At 47.7% G+C, this 22,555-nt stretch overlaps 10 protein-coding genes across 10 annotated transcripts; 2 read left to right on the plus strand and 8 right to left on the minus strand.

Annotated features, from left to right (window-relative positions):
• Positions 1–192: 192 nt before the first annotated feature.
• On the plus strand, positions 193–2,199 carry N7473_010284 (GMC family oxidoreductase; the record flags this gene model as incomplete). The annotated part of the gene is made up of 6 exons (XM_057156223.1): positions 193–236; positions 288–407; positions 464–680; positions 742–1,278; positions 1,337–1,940; positions 1,997–2,199. The coding sequence occupies 6 exons, from the start codon at positions 193–195 to the stop codon at positions 2,197–2,199; spliced, it is 1,725 nt and encodes a 574-aa protein (XP_057004878.1).
• Positions 2,200–2,267: 68 nt separating this feature from the next.
• Positions 2,268–4,168, minus strand: N7473_010285 (uncharacterized protein; the record flags this gene model as incomplete). The annotated part of the gene is made up of 3 exons (XM_057156224.1): positions 2,268–3,371; positions 3,429–3,823; positions 3,878–4,168. The coding sequence occupies 3 exons, from the start codon at positions 4,166–4,168 to the stop codon at positions 2,423–2,425; spliced, it is 1,635 nt and encodes a 544-aa protein (XP_057004879.1). The 3' UTR covers positions 2,268–2,422.
• A 12-nt stretch (positions 4,169–4,180) lies between these two features.
• On the minus strand, positions 4,181–4,471 carry N7473_010286 (uncharacterized protein; the record flags this gene model as incomplete). The annotated part of the gene is made up of 1 exon (XM_057156225.1): positions 4,181–4,471. The coding sequence occupies one exon, from the start codon at positions 4,469–4,471 to the stop codon at positions 4,181–4,183; it is 291 nt and encodes a 96-aa protein (XP_057004880.1).
• A 154-nt stretch (positions 4,472–4,625) lies between these two features.
• N7473_010287 (putative ubiquitin-conjugating enzyme) lies at positions 4,626–5,822 on the minus strand (the record flags this gene model as incomplete). The annotated part of the gene is made up of 4 exons (XM_057156226.1): positions 4,626–4,709; positions 4,766–5,529; positions 5,595–5,689; positions 5,761–5,822. 4 exons carry the CDS (start codon positions 5,820–5,822, stop codon positions 4,626–4,628), a joined length of 1,005 nt encoding a protein of 334 aa, XP_057004881.1.
• Positions 5,823–6,975: 1,153 nt separating this feature from the next.
• N7473_010288 (uncharacterized protein) lies at positions 6,976–8,004 on the minus strand (the record flags this gene model as incomplete). Its single annotated transcript, XM_057156227.1, has 2 exons — positions 6,976–7,598; positions 7,671–8,004. 2 exons carry the CDS (start codon positions 8,002–8,004, stop codon positions 6,976–6,978), a joined length of 957 nt encoding a protein of 318 aa, XP_057004882.1.
• A 2,112-nt stretch (positions 8,005–10,116) lies between these two features.
• N7473_010289 (uncharacterized protein) lies at positions 10,117–11,896 on the minus strand (the record flags this gene model as incomplete). The annotated part of the gene is made up of 5 exons (XM_057156228.1): positions 10,117–10,271; positions 10,371–10,466; positions 10,669–10,943; positions 11,000–11,333; positions 11,389–11,896. The coding sequence occupies 5 exons, from the start codon at positions 11,894–11,896 to the stop codon at positions 10,117–10,119; spliced, it is 1,368 nt and encodes a 455-aa protein (XP_057004883.1).
• A 2,330-nt stretch (positions 11,897–14,226) lies between these two features.
• Positions 14,227–16,212, minus strand: N7473_010290 (fungal specific transcription factor domain-containing protein; the record flags this gene model as incomplete). Its single annotated transcript, XM_057156229.1, has 7 exons — positions 14,227–14,388; positions 14,452–14,791; positions 14,841–15,310; positions 15,358–15,546; positions 15,597–15,611; positions 15,685–15,950; positions 16,008–16,212. The coding sequence occupies 7 exons, from the start codon at positions 16,210–16,212 to the stop codon at positions 14,227–14,229; spliced, it is 1,647 nt and encodes a 548-aa protein (XP_057004884.1).
• A 594-nt stretch (positions 16,213–16,806) lies between these two features.
• N7473_010291 (uncharacterized protein) lies at positions 16,807–17,148 on the minus strand (the record flags this gene model as incomplete). The annotated part of the gene is made up of 1 exon (XM_057156230.1): positions 16,807–17,148. The coding sequence occupies one exon, from the start codon at positions 17,146–17,148 to the stop codon at positions 16,807–16,809; it is 342 nt and encodes a 113-aa protein (XP_057004885.1).
• Positions 17,149–17,297: 149 nt separating this feature from the next.
• On the minus strand, positions 17,298–19,120 carry N7473_010292 (pyridoxal phosphate-dependent transferase; the record flags this gene model as incomplete). The annotated part of the gene is made up of 3 exons (XM_057156231.1): positions 17,298–18,309; positions 18,359–18,492; positions 18,545–19,120. Coding segments are annotated over 3 exons (1,722 nt in total), but the record flags the coding sequence as incomplete, so codon positions are not given.
• Positions 19,121–21,512: 2,392 nt separating this feature from the next.
• N7473_010293 (ATP-NAD kinase-like domain-containing protein) lies at positions 21,513–22,256 on the plus strand (the record flags this gene model as incomplete). The annotated part of the gene is made up of 1 exon (XM_057156232.1): positions 21,513–22,256. One exon carries the CDS (start codon positions 21,513–21,515, stop codon positions 22,254–22,256), a length of 744 nt encoding a protein of 247 aa, XP_057004887.1.
• Between the last annotated feature and the right edge of the window lie 299 nt (positions 22,257–22,555).

The following is a 22,555-nucleotide window of genomic DNA, read 5'->3' on the forward strand; positions in this document are numbered from 1 at the left end:
AACATCGTGTCTCATTGGACAATCTTCTCCCAAAATGGTAGTTGTACAGCGGAACCCACCGCCGCTTCTCCCGTGTCTCGTATTGTTGTATTGTTGGGGGCCACTGTTTATAAGTAGAGTCTCCTCGTACTTGTGTAGCTCCTCGTGTGAGTTTGGAGAACAAAAGAAGAAAAATCTCTCGGATTATCCATCATGGCCTCTGAAAGCGATCAGACCTATGATTACATTGTGTGCGGGTGGGTCGGTCATGTTACAGCTGTGCAAGAATCCCAACTGACAATCGACAGTGGTGGTACCTCCGGATGTGTAGTCGCCGGTCGGTTAGCCGAGAATTCGGAGATCAAGGTTCTTCTACTCGAGGCTGGACAGCATAATAAGGACTTGGAGAATGTGCATATGGCTGGAGGGTGAGCAGCTTCAAAGCGACCGACCGTGGAGACGACTTTCGCTAATGGTGAAAAAGATGGTCAAATAACTTCGATGCAGAGACTGATTGGAACTTTGTTACCCCGCCTATGGCAGGTGTTGACAATCGTCAGGTCAAATTGAGTCGAGGCCGATTCCTCGGTGGTTGTAGTGGGTGCAATGGCACGCTGTGTATTCGTGGCTGCAAACAGGATTACGATGATTGGGAATTGGAAGGGTGGAGCGGCGAGGAGTTTTTCAACTATATGAAGAAGGTAAGAGATCATTGAATTGCTTGATACACACTGTTTAACACTGAAAACCAATTGTTTCTAGGCCGAGACCTTCCATTCCAAGCCCTGGTTCAAAGCTGATAACGAAAGCCATGGCTATTCAGGGCCGCTGCACACGGAGCCTCACGACCTAGCGCCAATCTCAAACCTGCTGCTCGACTCTTTCGTTTCGGAGGGCTTGCCACTGAATCACGACATGTTCAGCACTGGCGATGTGCCCCACGGTTGTGGCCATGCGCCTCGTACAGTCTACAGTGGCGTTCGGACAACGGGTGCTGATTTCGTGACCAACAAGAACAGCCGTGGAAATATTACCATTCAGACAGACACAACAGTGGATAAAGTGATCTTTACACAGAAGGGGGACCAGCTTCGTGCTTCGGGTGTTGCTGCGAAGACGTCCGATGGTGGTTCAAAGATCTACCATGCGCGAAAGGAGATCGTCATCTCGGGAGGAGCATACTGCAGCCCAGCAATTCTTCTTCGATCAGGTATCGGACCCAAGGAAGAGTTGGCTAAGCACAATATCCCATGCACAGTCAGTGCGCCTGGAGTCGGTCAAAACCTCATGGACCACCTGGTAAGTCAGCAGTCGGCAACATACCCTAGCATAGTTGCTAACATTAACACCGTCATAGATCGTCTTCATGTTCTACGAAACCGAAAAAGCCGGCCTCACAACCGACTACCACGTCTACCACGACGGCAACTTCAACAAAACATACGCAGAATGGAAAGAGAAAAAGACCGGTTTCCTCTCAACCTTCCCATTCGGTGCCTTCGCCTTCGCCAGACTAGACGACCGCCTAAAAGACGAGCCACTCTGGAAGAACGCACCTCGTCAAATCGGCCGAGATCCGATGGGCCTAAGTCCCAAACAACCCAATATCGAATTCTTCACGGCAGAGTGCTACGGCGGACCGAAGCAATACAATCAATTCCCCATCGACCATAAGCACGCTTTCTCGATGATCGCGGAGCTATTCGCACCCAAGTCGCGCGGCTCTGTTACTTTGAAATCGGCAAATCCGATGGAGAATCCTATCGTGGATTGCAATTATCTTGCGGACCCTCTGGATGTCTTGGTTCTCAGTGAGGCTTGTCGATTTGGCAATGAGATTGTTATGAATGGAGCTGGTACCAAGGACATTGTGAAGGGATCTTGGCCTTCGAATTTGTCGCACCATACTTACAAGACGAGGGAGGAATGGATTCCGTATGTCAAGGAACATGCTACTACTTGTGAGTTGAGAAGGGAACAACTGTGCGTGGATAAGTTCAAAACTGACGATAGATAGGTTACCACGCAGCAGGGACATGCGCAATGGGCAAGAATGATGACCCCATGGCTGTTCTGGACGAGAAACTCCGGGTTCGTGGTGTGGTTGGCTTGCGCGTGGCGGATTGCAGTGTTATGCCAGCTTTACATGGAGGACACACTCAGATGCCTGCGTACGGTATCGGTGAGAAATGTGCCGATCTGATCAAGGAGACGTGGTGAATTGTGGGGAACATTTAAAGTCGCATTTAATATATCCGTTTGAGAGACATTAGAAACTGAATGCATTGGTCAATTGTTCGTAACAAAAGATACACAGCTCGAATCCTAATAACTAGAAGCCTATTGTATAGCACGTCGAAAAGGAAAACCATGGCTAAGAATAGAAAAACAACTCTAAAAAGAAACACGCTGGACGAAAGGATTCAAGGCAATGCCCGCCTATTCAGAACCTATCCAGCTCTCCACCTTGTCCAATTATGATGACATTTGATCTGCAGCGTTGACGGTCATTTTCCATCCTGACAACAGTAAGATGTGTCTCAGCATGGATTGTGTTCAGTGGCGGGAGAAGCGAATGCCGATAATTGACCGAAGCAGTCAAGACAGGTTGTATAATTTCACCAGTGAAGTCTTCCAAAAGCTCATTTATCTGAGTGAACAAGTCCTCGAAACCAGGAGAATGAACCGGAGATTCAGAGGCAGAAGACGCGTGCTTGGAGGCGGTTGGTACAATGATCTGTACCGGAACAACCCAGGTTTCGCCTGGACGTAGCGATGAGAGCCGAGCGCTATCTATAACTGTTTGTATGAGACACCCATGACCAGGAGAGAGAGAAAGTTTCAGGTCTGATATAGATCCTGGACATATTCCAGTACGAAGCTGCTGGATGACTTTGGACACTTTGCGTATAAAATGGGTTCCGTTAGGACACACATCCCCGATGCCAACATCGTAAGAGATATGCCAGCCGGACTCGGAGTTCGGCCGAGTCAGTGGTAGGCAAGTTTGGGGAGTGATTGTATGGAATCCAATGGCTTGGTCAATTGACGGAATTGACAAATGATCTGGCGGGGTGGCAGAGACAAAGAATAGATGACAAAAGGCCGGTCTGGTCGGAGTGCCAAAAATGTTTGCAACCTGTTGAATCACATTCCCAAGGTCATGAGGTGCCCTATGTTTCATGAGGTGCTGGCGTTGGGAGAATCTGTTCAAAATCGATCGAACAATATCAAGGGAATGGAAGCCCAGTGGCAGCAAGATTTCAAACCCGTGCTTCGCCGCTCCGTCGATGCATGCCAATGCAATCCGGTCATGATTGTGAACAAGATCAGATGCCAATACAGTGGGCCCCAAATTAATCTGCGTCAGCAGGTTGACCGAGGGCTGAGGTCTAGAAAGTGAATGAGTTCGGGATGACACAACGGTGGGCTCGATGAACACAACTCACAAACTATCAAGAAGAATGATGACATCAAGAGGAGCGAGACCTGGAGTTCCCGGGAAAGGAACTGAGCTGACGTCGGCCGACACATGTACGGTTGTCCACAGAGACACGGGTCCCAGGCCAATCTGCGGTCGACTAGTCGTCGATTTCACATCGACGAAAGCGACTGGTAGTTCCATTGGGCTTAAGTATTCTGATTTGAGTTGAGAATACTGAAGACTTTTGATTTGCGGAGTGGGTGGCCTTGATGACAATGACGCGCTTGTTGAGATTGAAGGTGCAGATAAACCGGAAGAGTTCCAAGACCCAGAACTCCAGCGGATCGTCAATCGCGGGCGGGCTCGATACCGATTCCTAGTTTGATTTGCTTGTTGTTCATCGACAAATAATCGCGCGTTCTGAATTGCGATGTCAACTAAGAAACAAAGAAATGCGGAGCAAGCTGTAGTCACCTTGTCATCAAAGGGGTCATCTGCTGGATTGAGATCGAAGCCATTCGGATATTGAGAAGCCCACGCGTTTCTTTCCCGGATCTTTACAACTCGAATCTGACGGCGACTTTCGGAAAGTGATGGTGTTCTTGTTGATAATCCTTGGCCGCTGGTACCATCGCTCAGGCTCGCCGACAAAGAAGATTGTCGAAGCGGGATCTGTGGATACGACGACGCAGTGGAACCTGTGCTCTGGCTTCGCACCAACGTGAGCTTTCTTGCCGTGAGCGGTGGGGGCATTGCCTCTTCCATCACGAAAGAGATTTAGACCTGCTCTCGGCTTTGAACGGGCTCTTGGTACTCGAGCGGCGACTCCGATGACTCGGTCCCCTGCGTATTGTTGCCGCCCTCGAGATCGGACCGGTTCTTCTTTCTGTATCCGCGTCTCTGACGGAGGAGCCGTTCCAGCCAAGCGGGTCTGGTCACCCGATAGCTGCAGTGTTCCGAGCACGAAAGGGCCACAGCCACGGCAACGAAAAGGATGACGATGGGAACAAGAACTAAAGAGATAAGCAATGCAGAGCTTTTAAAATCCAGCGATAAAGAATTGGTCATTTTGTAAGGTTGTAGCAATGCGTAGTCAGAAGACTTTATGGACTCCGGAAGTCGGTTATAAAGTCGACCGAGGCGCGGGCTCCGAGAGACAAGGCAGGAACGACGCAATGAAAAATGGCATCCGCTGGGTATATTTTGAAGGCAAGCGCTATCATCACTCTTTATGCACGTTGGCCACTGTCAGCATCGTCTCCTTCACCGAGGCCATGGTTGCGTTGTCCAGCCGCGAAAACCGAATCTGTTGGTGTTGTCAGCTACCAGCTGCGATCAAAGGATGAAGTTCAATTTGCTTACCATTTCGTCACCACCGCCGCGGGCAGCGCTTCCAAACAGCATTGGATCCGAATGACTTGCTTCAATCTCATCCCGAACTCGCCGAGCCCAAATTCCATCCCAATGCCAATCCCCAGGAAGCCGTGCCTGCGGACTTCCTCGTTTCAAATCGCTTGGGCCAAGCGCCCCCTGACGATGTGCTCTCCACGCATGCCATGCGCCGGGATTTCCTGCGGCCTCTACTGGCAAAGAATCCAGAACTTCTTCATCATCAAATGTCGAGCGAATGTACTCCAGCAACTCCGCGACAGGCACAACGGTTCTTGCCTCTGCAAACTGCGCGGCCGAAGGGACTTGAGAGACCCGAGGTTTCTCATCGCCCGCTAGAGCCTGCTCATCTTGGCTTGGGGCAGTGGCCGAGCCATCAGGAGCTACATCGCTTTCCGTCCGAGATCTACCCGATGCGGTTCTTGCACCAGGGACAGTACCAACAGTATTTCCGCTCACATTTCGAGATGACTTGCCAGACGCTAGACCACTCCGCTTCGCTCTGCCAAACCAATGTGGGAAACCATGGCGCAGACTGAACCCGCCCGGTGGCAGCCGCTCCTCGTCTGTTGCGCTGACTGGATCGTCGCTTGCTGAGCTTGTGCTGAACGTGTATGTGGTGAGCGGAACAATCAATGGGTGGAATACATCGGTTCCAAAGGTGACCAATGGTGGGAGATCGGGGTAGATGTCTGGAAAGCGAATTTGGAAGCGCAGGATGGCAGAGGCATAAGGACCTGACGGGGAGAGGGCCAGAAGGTCAATTAACAAGTCGTGGGGGTCGCATTGAGTTGATACTCACCGGAGCGGACAAAGATCACCCCATTCCACAGGGTCGGGTCACCTGGCGCAAGGGTCACGTAGACTCCAGGTGGTGCGGCTTGTCGCAAGCTCGCGCTGTACGGGGAACATCGAGCGTCAGTATGTGTTGCCGCCTCCTGAGCGGAATAGGGGTGAGATGGGCTCACAATTCGAGATGAAGCTGCTGCTTCCGGATAGACGGAATGCAAGGTAACCTTGTTGTCGACATGTTGGAGTCTAATAGAGTTGACCCAGCACGCAAGTTGCAATTGGAGGTTGTTCTTGGGAAGATCCTCGGGGGCTCAACAAAACACGGGAACATCGTGCCGGAGTGTCTCTTATCGCCTGGCCTTATCGCCGATCTATGGAACTATGAGAACCACAACCTCGGACGAGATCACCAGGAACCACAATAAGCAAATATGTTTCATGGAGAGTGCTGAAGACTTTTAGTTGCCTGTCACCGTTTCAAGCAACGAGCGATTGGGAAAGTGGGGGTTTGCAGCATGCTGTGGTGCAATGATCAGGCCTGAGATCCCCGCTTCTTTCCATAGAATCAACCATTCCACCTAGACTCCCATCTTCCATCGCCCTTCACGATCGTCTCAACATGAAAACGATTGGAATTTGCATACAGACCATCGAGGGCCTCGTGGTTTGCCACCAGGAGATAGGCCGCGAAGCTATGAGGCCAGGCGTTGCACATCTTCCCATCGTCACCCACACCCCGCAATTCGAGGGATCCAACAAGCTATCAACACAGACGATTTCGGACCATCAGCGACAATTCTCAGCAATTCAATCAATAGAATAGCCTAAGCGGGTGCGGATTATGCCATCGTCCCTTCAAACACCCCGCATATTGTACACCATCAAACAGCAGAGAAGTCAACGATCCCCGTCTTCAGTATTCTGGAGATCACAGCCAGTTATTGCGAGAAACATGGCTACAAGCGCGTTGGAGTACTGGGAACAAAACCTACTGTCAGATGGGGTCTTTATGATGCTCCGTTAGCGAAACGAGGTATAACTGCGGTGTATACATCTGAGAGGGACCAGGACTTCGTCCACGGCATCATCCATAAAGAGTTGATTCATGGGATCTTCCGAAATGAAATTCGCGATATGCTGGTTAGCGTTGCACATCAGCTGGCCCAGGAGTGCGATGCTATCATTCTAGGATGCATCGAGCTACCGCTTATTCTTAACGAGAACTGTGGGATCAAAGTAGTGGTCACCACGAGAATCCTAGCGCATGCAGCGTTGGACTTCGCAAATCATATTGGAGAATTGACATCACCACTTCAGAGTTGTAGCCACTTTTGACATGTATTTCAAGCGTGGGAAACATGACGTGTCATTAAATCTAGTGCATCGTGCATCTAACGTCTTTCTAATACCAATCTATCAAGTTCTAATCCAGGTTTCAACAATCCCAAATGCATCATACCTTCGCCTACACCTTCATAGATACCTCCCGCAACGCCTTCAATCCACCAAGTGGCGACGTTTCCCACAGCAGCCCCGATTTTGCCTTCATTAAACTTGCAAACTGCCGAGCCGATGGTCACACCACTCTTGCCCAATCCGTCTGCCGCATCCAGAGTAGTCGTGACAATTCGCTCGGTGATTCGATGCGATCGCTCATACTCATAGACTTGACGGAGGAAGAGCCTGAAATATGGTAATAAGAATCGAATAATCAGGAATATTTGCACAATCCCCGAGGCGAGTAGCCGGTGGAGATATGACCTCGGGGGCTGTATGGCTCTGGACTGCGCAGACCCCTCGAGATGAGCTATTTGCGGCTGTGAAGAAGATGCAACTGCGTCTATCACTTGTTCGGGTAAGCGATGCTGAAGCATCGTTGTCTCGTCAGGTGTAAGATCTGAAGGTAGTGCATCTAGCAGATACATCACGGCACTGATATAGAGAGATCGAGCAAGTCGGCCGTCGGCTTGTGGTTGTTGGGCTTCATACCCGGCATTTCGGAGGAGGTTAAATGCTACAGGAAAGAAGAGGTATTAGCTGCTAGTCACTTTGATCGGACCTTCTTCCTTCGTGGGTTTATGCTTACCGGGTACGACCCTGTTCCATCGCAGACCAGAGTCGGTCTCGTATTTTACAGGAGAGTCCACTTCCTCAACGGGAGGACTGTTCGATCCCCTGGATCCTGAGTCAAAAGAACTCAGATCATCACTCGCCGTCGAGAGCCGTTGCGCCTCGATTGCAGCTCGCTCCAAAAGCTGGCCATGAAATGGCAAATGCGGCTCGGACAAAGTAGTCAGCTCATTCCTCGTAGCCCCGCTCGGCTTGTTATCGGTTACAACCCTTTGGGACGAGTATAAACGGGATAGCCGACGCCGAATTAAGGCTGGGATGGGAAGAATTGGGATACGTGAGTACTCCATCAGGTGGTGTATGAGTGGTGTAGGAAGATTGAGGTGGAAGGAGACTCATTGAGAGTGTCAAATGGAGGGGCAAAATATAGATAGTGTCGCCTACGAGAGCGTTGAAATGATTTGACAGATAACGGTCATGCTGGGGGCAATAATTTCTTGCATGGCGCATGGATGGCGAGAATTGCGTTTCACATGTTAGCGTTGCGCCGTGTGATATGCCGATAAGAGTGGGGTCGGGTCTTAGCGGGTCATTTTGAAGATCACCCTCGGGTTCGGGCTCTGAGTGGTAAAGACCGTATAGTATGCTAGGGATATGCTTCATCGTAAATTGTAGCCTTATTACTTAGAAAGCTTCACAATTGATACTGTCAAATATCCAGGGTATTGTGCTGCTGTTTCAAATATTATAAAGATGACCTTCTAGATCTGGTGCATCCAGAGATTTTGTTTAGAACAAGAATCGAAGTACAGTCAAGAGTCCTAGTGACCATAGCGTGACCATTGCCTGCTGACACTTGTATAGTCCTAATCATCCATGGAAATACGCATATATTTCATGCATTTGATCTTGACATGAAATCTAAGCCATTGAAGAAAGAGTATGATCGCTGAAGCCCCCTAGAGGCACATGTTTGCTAGGCCGTGAGATAGTCTCTCCAGACACATTTGTTTGACATGAAGCTATCCAAAAATTAAACTTAATAAAATTCCCGCATCTATAAATTGACTGCGGACCTTATCCTCCCTGTATACTTCGCCTTGTTGCCTCATTGCTATCCCAGGACACCGAAGAACGAAGATCGCCATCCCACCCCAGTGCTATACAGCACCACCTTTTTACTCTCTAATGCTGTGGAAAGGGCTATTAAAGAATTAAAAGAATATACTATAAGGCCTTAAATTAAACTTTTCTATTAGAAAAATAATAATACACAAAAAATCGAAAAAAAATTATACTCCCCCCGCCTAGGGGTGTGCCTGGCCTTCTGTGGAGCTCGAAGCATCAACACTGACTCGGTTTTTTCTTCTTCTTTTGTTTGCCCTTTCCTCCAGGGCACACCATTGGTTCACCAATTTATGGTGGATACCAACTAGGCCATCGGAAGGGGGGAGTGATTGCTTGACCTGGAAGATGGTTATAACCTTTGTTTGCCATAATTGACTTACCCTTTTAGTTACCAAGTAAGCAAACCCCTCTCGTCGGAAGACTTTCCAAGTAAGAGCTGAAATATGACCTGGCTTAGGGACCTTTACTTCTCAGCGATAGTAGCGCATAGGTGCCAAGTCATAATCAGCCTTCTGGTATCTTGAAATAGTTTCTAGCAGAGATGCGCCCAGTGACATATTTTGAAATTCATTCAATGAATACACATTCCTAGTAAAAGAGCGAGGCATAAACAACCTGCATCATCAAGTACTCCAAAGGATACCGGTCGAGAATATCCGGGATGAGCCCTAGGCTTCAGCCGACAATAAAGCGTCGAGTTACAAGAGTCCCAAAATCCTGGGTACCTGTTATGCTCAAGCACGAAAGTGATATTGATCAATCAACATGGTAGCATTTGCCGGGATAACTAAGCATGAGAGAAGGAAAGAAGGAAAGGTGGTGAGAGAGCTATCCAAATACACAAAGGTAATCAGGTGATAGTTAGATACAAATGCCTTAGGAACCAGGCATCAACAAACGTGTGCCGTAAGAGCGCCAGCCAGAAAGATTCCAATCAATTAAGGTAATTTTGAAGCCGCTACTTCCATCCCCTTGGAGACCGTTGTGTTCAACCATTTTTTTCTTTGGTTGAAGATCTCAGTGCGTGAATACAATCTTGTGGTCCTTGAGAGTGCGATCAACCATTCCTTGCAGCAGTCGGATGTACTGAGGACCTCCGTCTGACCAAGCCTGGGTAAGATACCCTGATTTATTTGGTCTTGATTAAAAGCACGTTGATATAGCAAAAAAATCAGCTTAACGTCCGACCTATTGAGTCAAATCGCTTTTCAAATCCCCACGACTATGAGGGTACGGCTGTACACGGGTGCATTAATAGCAGGTGGACTCGGCTATCAAACCCGATAACAACCATCTGCCGCGCAGAAAATTACCACTTGAATTATGCACTCAACCTATGCAATTCCTTCATTCATATTTTTTGGCTGGGAAGGGATGGCGATGCGAGCTGGCTCAGCCTCACGGCCCTCCCACGTTTCTATCACAGGGCCATTGTACTGTTCCTTGGCATGCAGCCACCAATTTGCCAGACCGAGCAAAAGAAAAAACCCTAGAATCACACAAGTATAGTCTAGATTAGAGAGGGTATTATTAGTCTGGTCTGAACGGTATCATCGAATATTTATGCCTGCGAATGAACAGCACTTACTCATTGTAGATGCATCCGTTGCGATAGTGACTGGAAGACACAGTATAACAGCCATGAGGGTGATAAATGCAACCGCGTAGATATTAACAATATAGCCTAAAAAGTTAGGCATACGGAAGCTGCGTGCAGGAGACAAGTAGATTGTTGATCGCTTTCGAACAATTACTAGAAGAATAGGTACGCCGAATGATAGCTGCTGAAGAATAACGGAAGAGCCTATAATTGCATTGAAAGCTTATTTGACGGAGAGTAGTTAGTACAGACTTCACTATGCCTTTTGATTTCAAGGGTTTCTTACCCGTTTTCGAGGCGAGATATAAGAAGCCGCATGTAAACGTCAACAGCCAGACTAGGAGTAAGCCCCACATTGGAACGTCGAAGCGTGGATGAATATCCTGGAGGTGCTGTGAGAATAACAGCCCTTTATCGCGTGCCAGAGACCAGGCGAGGCGGGACGACGCTTCTTGAGTAGCAATGATAATAGTCATTGACAGGACAATGCTGAAGGAAACTATAACCATAGCGATTGTGCGAGATCGAAACCCTTGTTCCATAACCACAAACGGAATCCACCTAAGAGGCGTTACTATGGCTGTGGAACGGAAGGGACATTGGCTAATAAAACTTACTGACTCGTGGTCATGATTTCTTGGATGTCCGATATAGCATAAATTTGGGCCACTGTATAGGCAAACCCAGTGGTGAAACCAATTCCAATTGCACCCATCGTAGTGCGAGGCACGACTTTTTCAGGGTTGCTGGACTCCTCCGCCATATGCATGGCCCCATCGAGGCCATTGTACATGTAGCAAGACGTCGAGAGACCGATGAGAAAACACACGCCGTCTGGCCATCCAGTATAGTTCAAGAATGTGTTCCAGACGAACTCGTGGGATTCCTTCGGGTTCCCTCTTATAAGCAAGAGGAGGAAAGACGCAAAAAATAAGGCAATTGTAAGAATAACTTTCAAAAAAGTCAGGTCATAGACTCTGTTGAGGGTAAGGTTTTCAGTACTAACAAGCAAGATTGTGTGTCCAGGGGGTTCGTTTCAGGATAAAGGCATTGTATAGCATTGCAAAGAGCGCAAATCCTTGGTAGACAAAGAAAACGTGCCAGGGTTGAGGCACAAAATCCGAGAGGCTCGTAGATACTAAAGCTAGGAGTTGCTGAGCTGTAATGCTGGTGACAGAAACTCCAATAACGAGCCAAGAGAACAGCGCCAATAACCCGCACGTATATGACACCCCTCGCCTCCATCGCTGTGGGGCGAGGATAGAGGCGAAGTGATATTGCCCACCTGCTGTGGGGTAAACGGCTGCTAACTCTGCCATTGATGCTGCTATTGCAAAGTAGGCTGAAGTGGCGACGAGGATCGAGTAGATAAGAGTGGCCGGTCCTCCAGCCATGAGTGCTAGTTGAAGGCTTCCGGCAATACCAGCCCAGCTATTACATATAACAAAAGCCAGGCAAAACAAGGTGATGCCGTTCAGATGTTTCTTTGCCGGGCCAGGAGTAGAGTCCCTCATTTTGGGTTACGAGGTTGAATGAGTATTCCCTTTGAGATCTTAAGAAGGTTTATGTATGGTAGATACTGCAACTGCAACTTTCACAGTGTGTCAATGAGACGTTGTGACGATGTTATATCGCATACGTTTATTATTAGTTGAAAAGGTTGTCGTAACGATGATTCTTATAGTTCATGATATTTGCGGGAAGCAATGAACCATAGGCAAAGAGATCAAGTAGTTCAACTTTGACCTCGGTACAGTTTCGTTATTAGCTGTCATCTCCAATCCCGATTGAGGGATAAAAGTCTCCGAGAAGAAGCTAGTTATGGTAGGAACTCATTTTCGTGGAATGCGGGGTTAAACAAAGCCGGCGTGGATTAACAAACTAATTATTCGGTACTGACTGTTGATCAACCGACCAAGCCACACGAGACACAAGAGCCAATCAAAATCACTGGGTCGCTAAGTCAAGAGACAATTTTCCAAATCGAGCGATACCCTTTTACGGATAGGGCTGAGAAGCACATTATCAGAAAACCAGCCTTTGCCTTTATTTGTCGGGGAAGACAGGGCATAACTGGAATGAAAGTGAAGATACGATCGCGGCTCTGTAAATCCCCAGCAGCAATGAATTAAAAATCTAACATACGGAGCAGAGTGAGCTCCAAGTGTTCCAACCTTTTTGTGATCCGGTTTACCCGGCTTCGGGCTTCGGGCTTCGGGTTTGGTTCATCAATGAAGGCCAATTGCTTGACTTTAATGGCCCTCGTGTCGACCTCATAATGAGCCGCCACATTGGGTCCAAAATGAAGGGTCAACCGTACTTGAGGTCTTATCTCCGTCTCGATACCAGCTGACTAGAGCAGTAAATTAGAGATACGGCTGGTGACATACGATGGATGAGATTTAATTTAGGTGTTACAAATCTTAAGTGTACCTGAAGCCAGCCCGGACTTAATGAGAAATTAACTTTCACGGAGCTTGTTCGGCGTTGAGAGGCCGAAAGACTGAGCCAGACCCCAATGGAAAATGGCCAAACATGATGAGCCACTGGTGGTTCTTGACTCTTGAAACCGTCAACAGTATAAATCCAATGCTGTTCTAACAATAGCAATGATCTGCAAATAATAGACCCTTAAGCCCAAGCGCCTGACCATATGAAAAAAAGAGGCTGATAAGAGCGATAGAGAGCCAACTCAGTTTCCAATCCTTGAGGCACTCAAGGGGTGCCAGCGCAGTAGTGGAAAGGGCATTCTACAGATGTATTCTTCGCGATTAGCTATGCACAAAACCTTTGAAAATCTGTACCAACTACCATTAACTGCATGAAGTTTCTCATCTATGTACATGGCATGAAACTCAATTTCCCCACTTTTCGTCGATGACCTGATTCTAATGTGCTACCGTTGGCGATTGGCCGCCCAATAGAGTTATCTAGTTTGTGGAAATGATATTCTTACTCTACAAGATTCGGGCCTCGGTGCTCATTATTTTCCCCTCTCGGTTGTCAGAGACAGCGGAGAAAGGGAGAGATCTAGCGTATCCTATCGAACTCGGAACAATAATCTGCCCGATTAGGACTTAAGATCCGATCCCCCCGCGTGCGGAGTATGGAGTATTCGGGGCAATTTACAGACTCGCTTGGGTGGGCAAACGAGGGACAGCAGGATGACTAATTTAACCTTAGATGTACCAGCAATCAGCCGTGGTATAACCAACACATGGATCTCTATCGAGGCCAATGGATAAGTGAGCTTGTCAATACAAGCTAAAATAGGACTGCATGTGACAGGGCCCACGGCACTGCTGGCACAGGAAGCGAAGAGAGAAGAGGGAGACTGAGTCAAATTGGTCTATCTAGAACAGGAAGACGATGACGACTAGGAAAAGGAAGAAGCAGCAGAAAGGAACAGAACAGGCCTGGACCTGGCAGGAAATCCCCGGCCTGCTTCATGCATGTAGGGCCAAAGAAGACGACAAACCCTGCAAACCCTCGAGGTCAAAGGGATCGAGTCATCAGCATGGTATGCACTAAAGGGGTCAAATATACCAAGGGGACCCAATTGAATAAGACGGATTGATCCGAATTGGCCTGTTAGGAAAAAGATATGAGTGACAACCGAAAAGACGATTCTGTAAGTAATGCTCCACTTTCGTCGTCAAATCTTCACCATCGATGCCCTGCATATCGTGAAGTTGACACTTGTGAACTGGTCTACAATGCACCACCATGTAGCATTTTTAGGTCCTTTTACATGGATGGAACTGGTTACTTGTTCGTCCAGTCTGGGTTCAACAGTACGATTATGAACAAAAATCCCGAATAAATCTGAACTCAATACAATGGATCAATTTGAAGTCGGGAAGAAATCAATGCCAAGCACGGGGCCTCCAAATAGATCCATGATCTCCAGACCAGGAGTGAGCCTGCCATCTGCAAACATGGAGCTATTCATGAACAAGTACGAGGGGTTCTGGGACAGATCATTGGCCATCGATTGAGAGGCAACCTAGCCGAAGATTTGAATATTAGATAATGCAATAAATCTCCAAGGTTCTGAGGCAAATCTAACCTTCCAAGGACTCTGACTATGTGTAAATGAACTTGTGCCATAAGTTCCAGATACGGATCCTTCAACAGCTGTATCCATGTCACTGCGGGCGCTGCTGATATTGTTGGCGTGAGCAGCAGGCGGGGAAGATTGAAATGATTGAAATGCGCGCGCGATGGACGCAAATTGCATTAGCATGGAGCCTGGTAAATACCCGCCGGTAGCGTACTCAAGAGCGCTAAAATAGCCCGTCACACTTTCAAGTAAGACAATACTACTGCCGGCATCCACATGGGCCGGATTATGGATAATAAAGTCGAACAAGATAAATAGTGCCGTCATAGGCATGAAGGCAATAATACTGAATATATCAGTAAGTACAGCCAAGCAGAAGACAGGAAACAACTTACAAAAACGGGGTAGATGGTTCTTGGTAAATGGCTCGTGTGGCGTCAATCACGGCACGTGCTGAGTGCATCATATCGATGATGGTCGACTGAGATTGAGATGTAGTCTCATCGCGAGTAACATGAAGCTTCATACGGTGAAGAGCGATTTTGAGCTCGTGATAGTGGTAGTGCACTCGGAGAGCTGCGAGGATTCCACATGGATGGGAGAACGCTTGTGGTCTTAATTTCGTGCCAGGTTGAAACTGACGAGGAATCACTTGTCTTTGCTGCTCGAGAAGCCTCTCTAGTTTCTCAATATTAACGAGATATGTTGACTTTGACTTGTTTGTTGCACTTATGGAAAACAAGTCGGTAAATATTCGCGAATAGAGCCTTGCAAATCGTATCGCAGTAATGAACCAGTCAAAATCGCCAAAGACTGACTCTGGGACATCAGGTACGGGCGAGCCAATGTCACAATCTACGATAAACTGTTGCGCATGTCAGCTACGTAGATGGTAGGAAACATGAATCTTACCGAGGTAGTACCGTGATGAAAAGTCACCGTTTTTTCAATGTAATATACCACCCAGAAGACTCGGCTACGTGCAGTAGCGTCGCAGCTGGCAGAAGATTTATGTAAAAATGCTCGTTGTGCAACCCGCGCCGCCTCGGATATTATTTTTCCTTGGATCTGCGTGCCGGACAAATTGAGACAGAAGACGGCCTGTTGTAGTTATTACCTTTTGCACCATTTACAGGCAGGATTGAACCTACCATGGCTGTAATCGACTAGACAGTGTTAGCCCTGGTAGACGGCTTTGATGATGCACAAGTACAGAAAAATCATCTCCATATTGCTTACCTGAACCTCTAGTAGTTCTGTGTTTAGCAACAAGATTCTCGGGTAAAGATCAAGTGCCACCTTGAAAAGACTCCAGGCTTCACCTTCGCCAGGCGTGAATGAGCCTCCACCATCAAATTCGCAACCTAGAGCTAACACGGTATGATATAAAGCTGTCCACGCCGGTTCATTAGCATGACTAGCCTCCAAAGTGGAGGAAAATGCTCTGGTTTCGAATTCATCACGGTCCAGAAATGGATACAACGGGTGAATATTTTCGAAATAAACTAACGATAATTTCAGATTCAGTAGCGACCCAGAATTTTGGATGAGTAGTGGCATACTATTGATCAGATGGCGTGCTCTTTGAGGCGATAATTTTGGAACATCGCCAGATTGGTTCCATATACTGGATGGACCAAGGTTACGATGGAGGACTTCCACACGAGACTTCACCATGCCTGATATTTGTGCGACAAGTGACTTAAGTCCATCGTGACCTAATCGTGCTGAAAGGTCATCCAATCGCTCGTCGGAGAAGAAACTCATACTCGAGCTTGCCACTAGGCACAAGTTAGAGAATACGTCACACATCAGGTTATAATTTTCTCTATAACAAACAATAATTTTCGTTGGCCTTTTATTCAGTTGTAAGCGTCAAGTTGTGCAAAAAATTCAGTCCATAAACTCACCCCTAAGAGAAATGGAGCATTCTGGGTGCGCCCGGCTGACTGCCGAATTTCAAGCAACAGGTCTACATAAAGAGGATGAGAAGCAGTATTCAAGTCCAGGCTTGGAAACTGCGAGATGTCTGGATTGCTCCCCCCATCTTCTACAAGCCTTTCGGAGACTGATGCGGTTGATAATGGCGTTGGTACTTCAACCTCGTTGATTTCCTCTCGTGGAGGGCGGTCACTTGGTGAAGAATGTCTTGTGATGTAAGAGCGTGACTTGTATCTCCTCTTCAGGGGGCTGTAGATGCAATTTTCTCTATTTTTCTGTTGCAGAATGTTAGGTACTTTCTTGCCAATCGTTTCCTCCCCCACATACGCGGCAGTTCGCACACGCTCCCAAAGGGTCCAATGGCCCTACAAGCAATGTTTAGCTATCAAAGTGAGTAAAGGTATTCCATAAGAAATCATACTATGACACTTGACCTTGCGTGCCTTGCAGGTATCGCAAACATGCGAGAGCCGAGTATGGAGCATATTGAGTTTGGATTTTGATAAGTGGGGAGTTGAGAATTCGGGAGTCGAATTTCGGGAGTCGCTTTTGCTTGACGAAATGACTAAGGACAGGTGGCGACCTCGGGACTGGCAAGTGGGCCAGATGAGTCGAACGATCAATCATCCACCGTCCAACTGGGAACTCGGAGGCCCATAATTTCGAGGTCCGAGGTTCCTTCGGTATTCGCCGGAAGTCACGCTTGCTCTTGGACTTGGCCTTAATGTTGACGGCATTCGCAGCCAGCCTGTCTATATCCATGTCCCTCAATGGAACAGCCGGTTGAAAACGGGAGAAAAACCAGCAGCCGAATTCTCAAGATATGAAAAGGTTGGCAATGAATCAAAAATTGTTAAAGATTGCTGACTAGTCCATCTATGTTTCTTTTCTATATTACACAGTGATGCGCTCTAAACTTTATACAAAGTATCCAAAAATCCTTCCGCAAATTGGGAGACCGTGTTCATATCCGCAATACTTCCCCCTACTCCGTAGAGCACCGCGCTCTTTCCACTCTGATGCACACTTTGGTCCCCGCTCTCTTTCCGCTCTTCGATTCGAAGCGATAACTCTGTGATAACCTCAATCAAATCAGAAATGAGGCTATCAATGGCTTCAGCTGTTGGTAGAGTAAATGCACAATGAATAGCAGGTGGAGACTGCAGAGAATTCAGGTGCCACCCTCTAGCATCCATAGCATCAGCGATGTCGTACGTCTCAAGTTCATTGTTCCTGCTTGTGAAGGCGATGACACTGGCCAAGGGATGTCCAATAATCCCAATATGAGAATTCAAGACTGGGTTAGTGAGTATAGTAGTCTCAAATTTCTTCGCAGCTCCAACAATCTGCTGGCAGCTATTTATATAGCCAGCCTCCCCTATTCTCATCAATGTAGCCCAGGATCCTGCGATCAGGGAACCAGGTCTAGATCCCGCCATGGATGGTGAGGCATACGCACCACCTGTCCAATCAGGAAGCAGAAAGTATTGGTAGTTTCGGTATGAGCGATTGCGATACAATAAGACGGAGCTGCCCTTCGGAGCAAACGCATATTTGTGGGTGTCAACGCTGATGCTGGTGACTCCGGGTTGTCGAAAATCGAAGCCGCCTTCCTTTTCGTACGGAGATGGGAACCCCGATTTTTTCAAGAAAGCAATGATAAGCGATCCCAAACAGCAATCAACATGGAGTGGGATACCATGTTCAGTTGCCAATGCTGAAATTCTTGGGATGTCGTCGACAATGCCGTGAGGGTAGTTTGGTGCAGACGCGACCAGGAGGACCGTGTTTCGATTGATCAGCCGGCGAATCTCGGGAACAGATGCTTTGTATTCAGGAGCCGGACATGAAACCAGGTGCAGCTTAATCTTGAAATAATTGGCAGCCTTGAAAAATGCCGCATGAGCGGTACTTGGAATTATCCTGATCAATCAGCACTGCGGTCAAAACAGATACACAAACGATGACATACATCTCCGGACTTGTGATGCCACGCTCAGCCGCTGCCTTCTCTCGAGCTGCCAGGCATGCCATAATGATAGACTCCGTGCCACCGCTTGTGGTTACTCCTGCGCCATCGTCGGGGCCATTAAAGGCGTTCAGGATCTGGATCACTTGTTAGTCACTGGTCAAAAGATTGGCTGCGATGTTTATATACCATTGCCACTATTTCTGCTTCCATCTTTCGCACGCCTGGGAAGACATCTGGGTGAATGGGATTTGCGACGCTGAATTTGCCGATAGCTTGAGTTTGCATCTCTAGCAGCTCGCTGCCCCCGTGGTATACTGCGCCGCTGACTCGACCATCCTCCCATCGCGTATGGTCCAAGTTGCGAAGGTCCTCCAACTCCGCCTCAATTCTCTCGAGATCCCATCCCTCTTTAGGAAGAGACAAGTTCTTTTTGGAAATAGGTCCTTGAATAGCCAGTTTCTGTGCCATCGCGTTTGATATTGCCTCCGTGTCTTTATTCCCTCTTTTGAAAATCCGTGGATTTGTCCTTTTTTCAGGAGATACCCGCGGGAGCCATGATTCCCAGGCATTCGTCAACATTCCTGCAATACCGTGATGACTTACAGTCTCGTAGACTGTGTATACACTCCGTATGATAAAAATAGCACAGACTAGTCGAGAAAAGACGTCGAACTTCGAAGCCCCGCTTCTTTGCGCTAGGAGCAACCAAAACGACTTTGCTGTTCGATTGAGCGAATACATGGTAGTTTGCAACTTGCAAAGAACTGGATGTGCGATAGTCAAAGTTAGGGTCTGGGAAGAAGTCTGAAAATATCACCGCCCTTTTACATTGCCTCCAGCGTTTTATATAGATCCATGTGGCGATAGCATCACCGCACCTTGCCCGCCCCTGTGTCATCCGAGAGCCGAGCGCCAAGACAAGCAGCACCACCAATAATATCCATGTCCGAAACCCGAGAAAGACACCCATCTACTTGCAACAGTGAAATTTCGGATAAAGAACTTTTAGGTAGCTAGAGATACGTATCGGTAATCAAAAAAAAAAAAAATCCTGACTTTCATAGCTCCGTCCATTTCAAATTCTGTGCATTCAGAAGTGAACGCAAACTAAGATGCCTTTCTCCCATCACTCTCACTCTGGAGAGTTCTGCCCTAGTCATGCTCAAAACACTTTGGATCAAGTGATCCAGACAGCTGTAGGGCAAGGCATGGAAGTATTCTGCTTGAGCGAGCATATGCCACGCTCTGAAGACGAGCTGTATGAAGAAGAAGTGAGTCTCATTAACTTCTCATCGACATATAAGCATTCAATGTGCTTTTTTTGACCATGATGTGTTGTTTCAGGTCCAAGCCGGCGTAACTTCAGCATCGTTACTTACCAATGAGGCGAGATATTTCATGACAGCGGTTCAACTGCGGGAAAAATACGCCTCATAAATCAAGATTCTCGTAGGATTTGAGTCGGAATGGATCCAGAGCAGCATCTTACGAGGACTCATATCCGATTCGCTGTCCAGGTATCCTTTCGAATTCTTCGTTGGGTCGGTGCATCACCTTCATGGGATCCCCATTGACTGGAATCGAGCTCTATACTCAAAGGCGCGAGATGTCTCCGGCGGAACAGACGAGCGTGCGTTTGAAGACTATTTTCATCTTCACTATGAGATGTTGCAGAGCTTGAAGCCTCCGATTGTAGGTCATTTCGACCTAATTCGGCTTCATTGTGATGATCCAAATTTGTCCAGTGGAAGACTTCAGAAATGGCCCGGTGTCTGGCAGAGGGTGAAGAGGAATCTCAAGTATATTTCGACCTACGGAGGGCTTTTGGAACTGAACTCAGGTGCACTGCGGAAAGGGCTTGAGATTCCATACCCGACAGCAGAAATTTGTCAGGTATGATTTCGTTGTCAATCGGAGTTATGTTTGAATATATAATCTAACAGCAAGCCAGGAGTTTCTCTCCATGGATGGACGAATCTGCCTTTCTGACGACAACCATGGTGTCGCTCAAGTTGGCGCCAAGTACCACGAGATATTCAAATACGTCCAAGAGCAAGGGATTCAAAATCTGTACTTCTTAGAGCTGGCCCCTGCTGGGATGACCGGCGGGTTAGATCCACGATTTCCGCGCACGTTGGTGAAATGCCGTTCTATGGCAGAGGTGAAAGAAATGGAATTCTGGAAGCGGTAGATATATTTAGCGGTTCTTGTAGAACCCTAGTTTCTCTAATTCAGATTAATGACGACTCGTCTAATTCTAGAGTCATCTCTCACGGACGTGTTCCAAAACCGAGAAAGTAACTTTGTCACTTCGTATCTCGGGGCTCGGTCATAGATAGCGCCTATCAAACCCGCCTTTGCTACTGATCGATAAACTATGTATTTTTCTAGGTGTGTCGCGATCAGATACTGCATCTTCATGACTACCATGCAGAAAATGAAGGACATGACTGAGCAAGCGGTCTGCCAAACCACCCTGTGCGTGGAATCAGCGGTATTGAAGCTGGATGAGAATGGACTCACAATTAGACAAAGTCAAAGTATGATCCATGATTCAGAGTAATCCCAGCAGGAGGTGTGGCGAACAGTTAACATTCTATATAACGGGCTACCCGTCAAAATTTGATCGAAATCAGGTACTTGCATGTGCTTTGGGCTCAGGCAACTGGAGAGCAATTGACCATTCACTACGCAGCGGAGCGGCACAAAACGTTAAACGCGGCGAAAAAAGTGTTTCAGTTACTTGACCAGAGCATCAGAGCACCTCCTACTCTACATTACAGGCCTGGATCCAATTGCTTCTGGATCGCGCCTACGACGAGTCAAAGGCACGAAAGCACCTGAAGATTTTTTGAACCCGTTTTCAGGTCAAGGCTCCGCTATAAAATAGTACTATCGATATGCAAAGCCTCTTTTCGACGCAGCCCAGTGCCGTGTAGAGTTGCATGAAACTCGTTATTCTGGCCATGCTAGTCGGCTGGTCAGGGAAGACCGTGACATTGATTCATGGGATGCCATAGTGTGTTGCTCAGGTGATGGTCTACCATACGAGGTCATCAACGGTATCGCGCAGAGAGACGACGCTGGTAACATTTTAAGAAACGTCCCTGTTGTTCAGCTCCCTGGAGATTCGGGAAACGCAATGTGTGTCAACATGTTCAAGACAACCAGCTTCTCCCATGCCGCGCTCTACACTCTCAAGGGTATTCGGCAACCAATGGATCTCATGTTAGTCACTCAAGGCGACAAACGGTATTTCTCGTTTCTATCACAAAATATCGGATTGTTAGCAGAGTGCGATCTTGATACTGAGAGCTTGCGATTCCTGGGCGGCAAAAGATTTGCGGTCGGATTCCTCCAACGCCTGTTCAAACCCCCCGTGTACGGGTGTGACCTCGCAGTCTACAATTCCACTAGCCAACATTCAACAGACCCTCATTCTGATCGCCTTGGCAGCGATATCAACGGAGAAAACCGGCACGGATTACCCGGCTTGCAGCTTGGATCCTTAAATGACAGTCTGCCGGACAGCTGGAAGCGCGAGCATCACCCAACATTGGGTGTCTTTTGTGCAGGTCAATTTCCATTCGTGGATGCCAAATCTAAGGTATTTCCTCACGCAAGACCTGATGATGGATTAGTGGATATCATAATTGTGGATTCTGGAATTGGCACTTGGAGACTTTTGCAATGGCTCAAGAGAGTACCGGAAGGCAATCACTTGGCAATGCGCGAGGTTCATCACCGGAAAGTATCAGCCTACCGGGTTGTTCCTGTCAGCACTCGTGGTGCTTTTAGTATAGATGGAGAGCGGTCTTCCTTCCAACCGTTTCAAGTTGAGGTTCATCCGCAGCTGGGTATGACACTGGTCACACCGCCTGGAGTTGAAGAGCGGTAACGCAGTCGCTAATTAAGCCTGTATATAGTATAGCTCAAATGGAGGGTTGATTCTATGTTCTAATTTCCAAGGGACAACGTGTCCCAGGTTAGATAGCTTTGAAGGTCGTTGACGTAAAGAAGTCAATCAGCATGCCGGCTCTCGACGAACCAGGACTGAAAGTGATTGCTGCCCGACGCTAGCTGGTGACGGTTTAAATCTGAGGAGAGGATAAGACAAGCGCTCCTGTTGTCGTCTTAGAGGATCTCTTGCATCGTATCTCGAATGGCTGATAATACTGCGGCTGCCGATACTCTCTT

This window comes from Penicillium subrubescens, assembly GCF_028828155.1.
Source record: "Penicillium subrubescens strain IBT 31985 chromosome Unknown utg000007l_segment0_segment0, whole genome shotgun sequence".
Taxonomy (NCBI): Eukaryota; Fungi; Ascomycota; class Eurotiomycetes; order Eurotiales; family Aspergillaceae; genus Penicillium; species Penicillium subrubescens.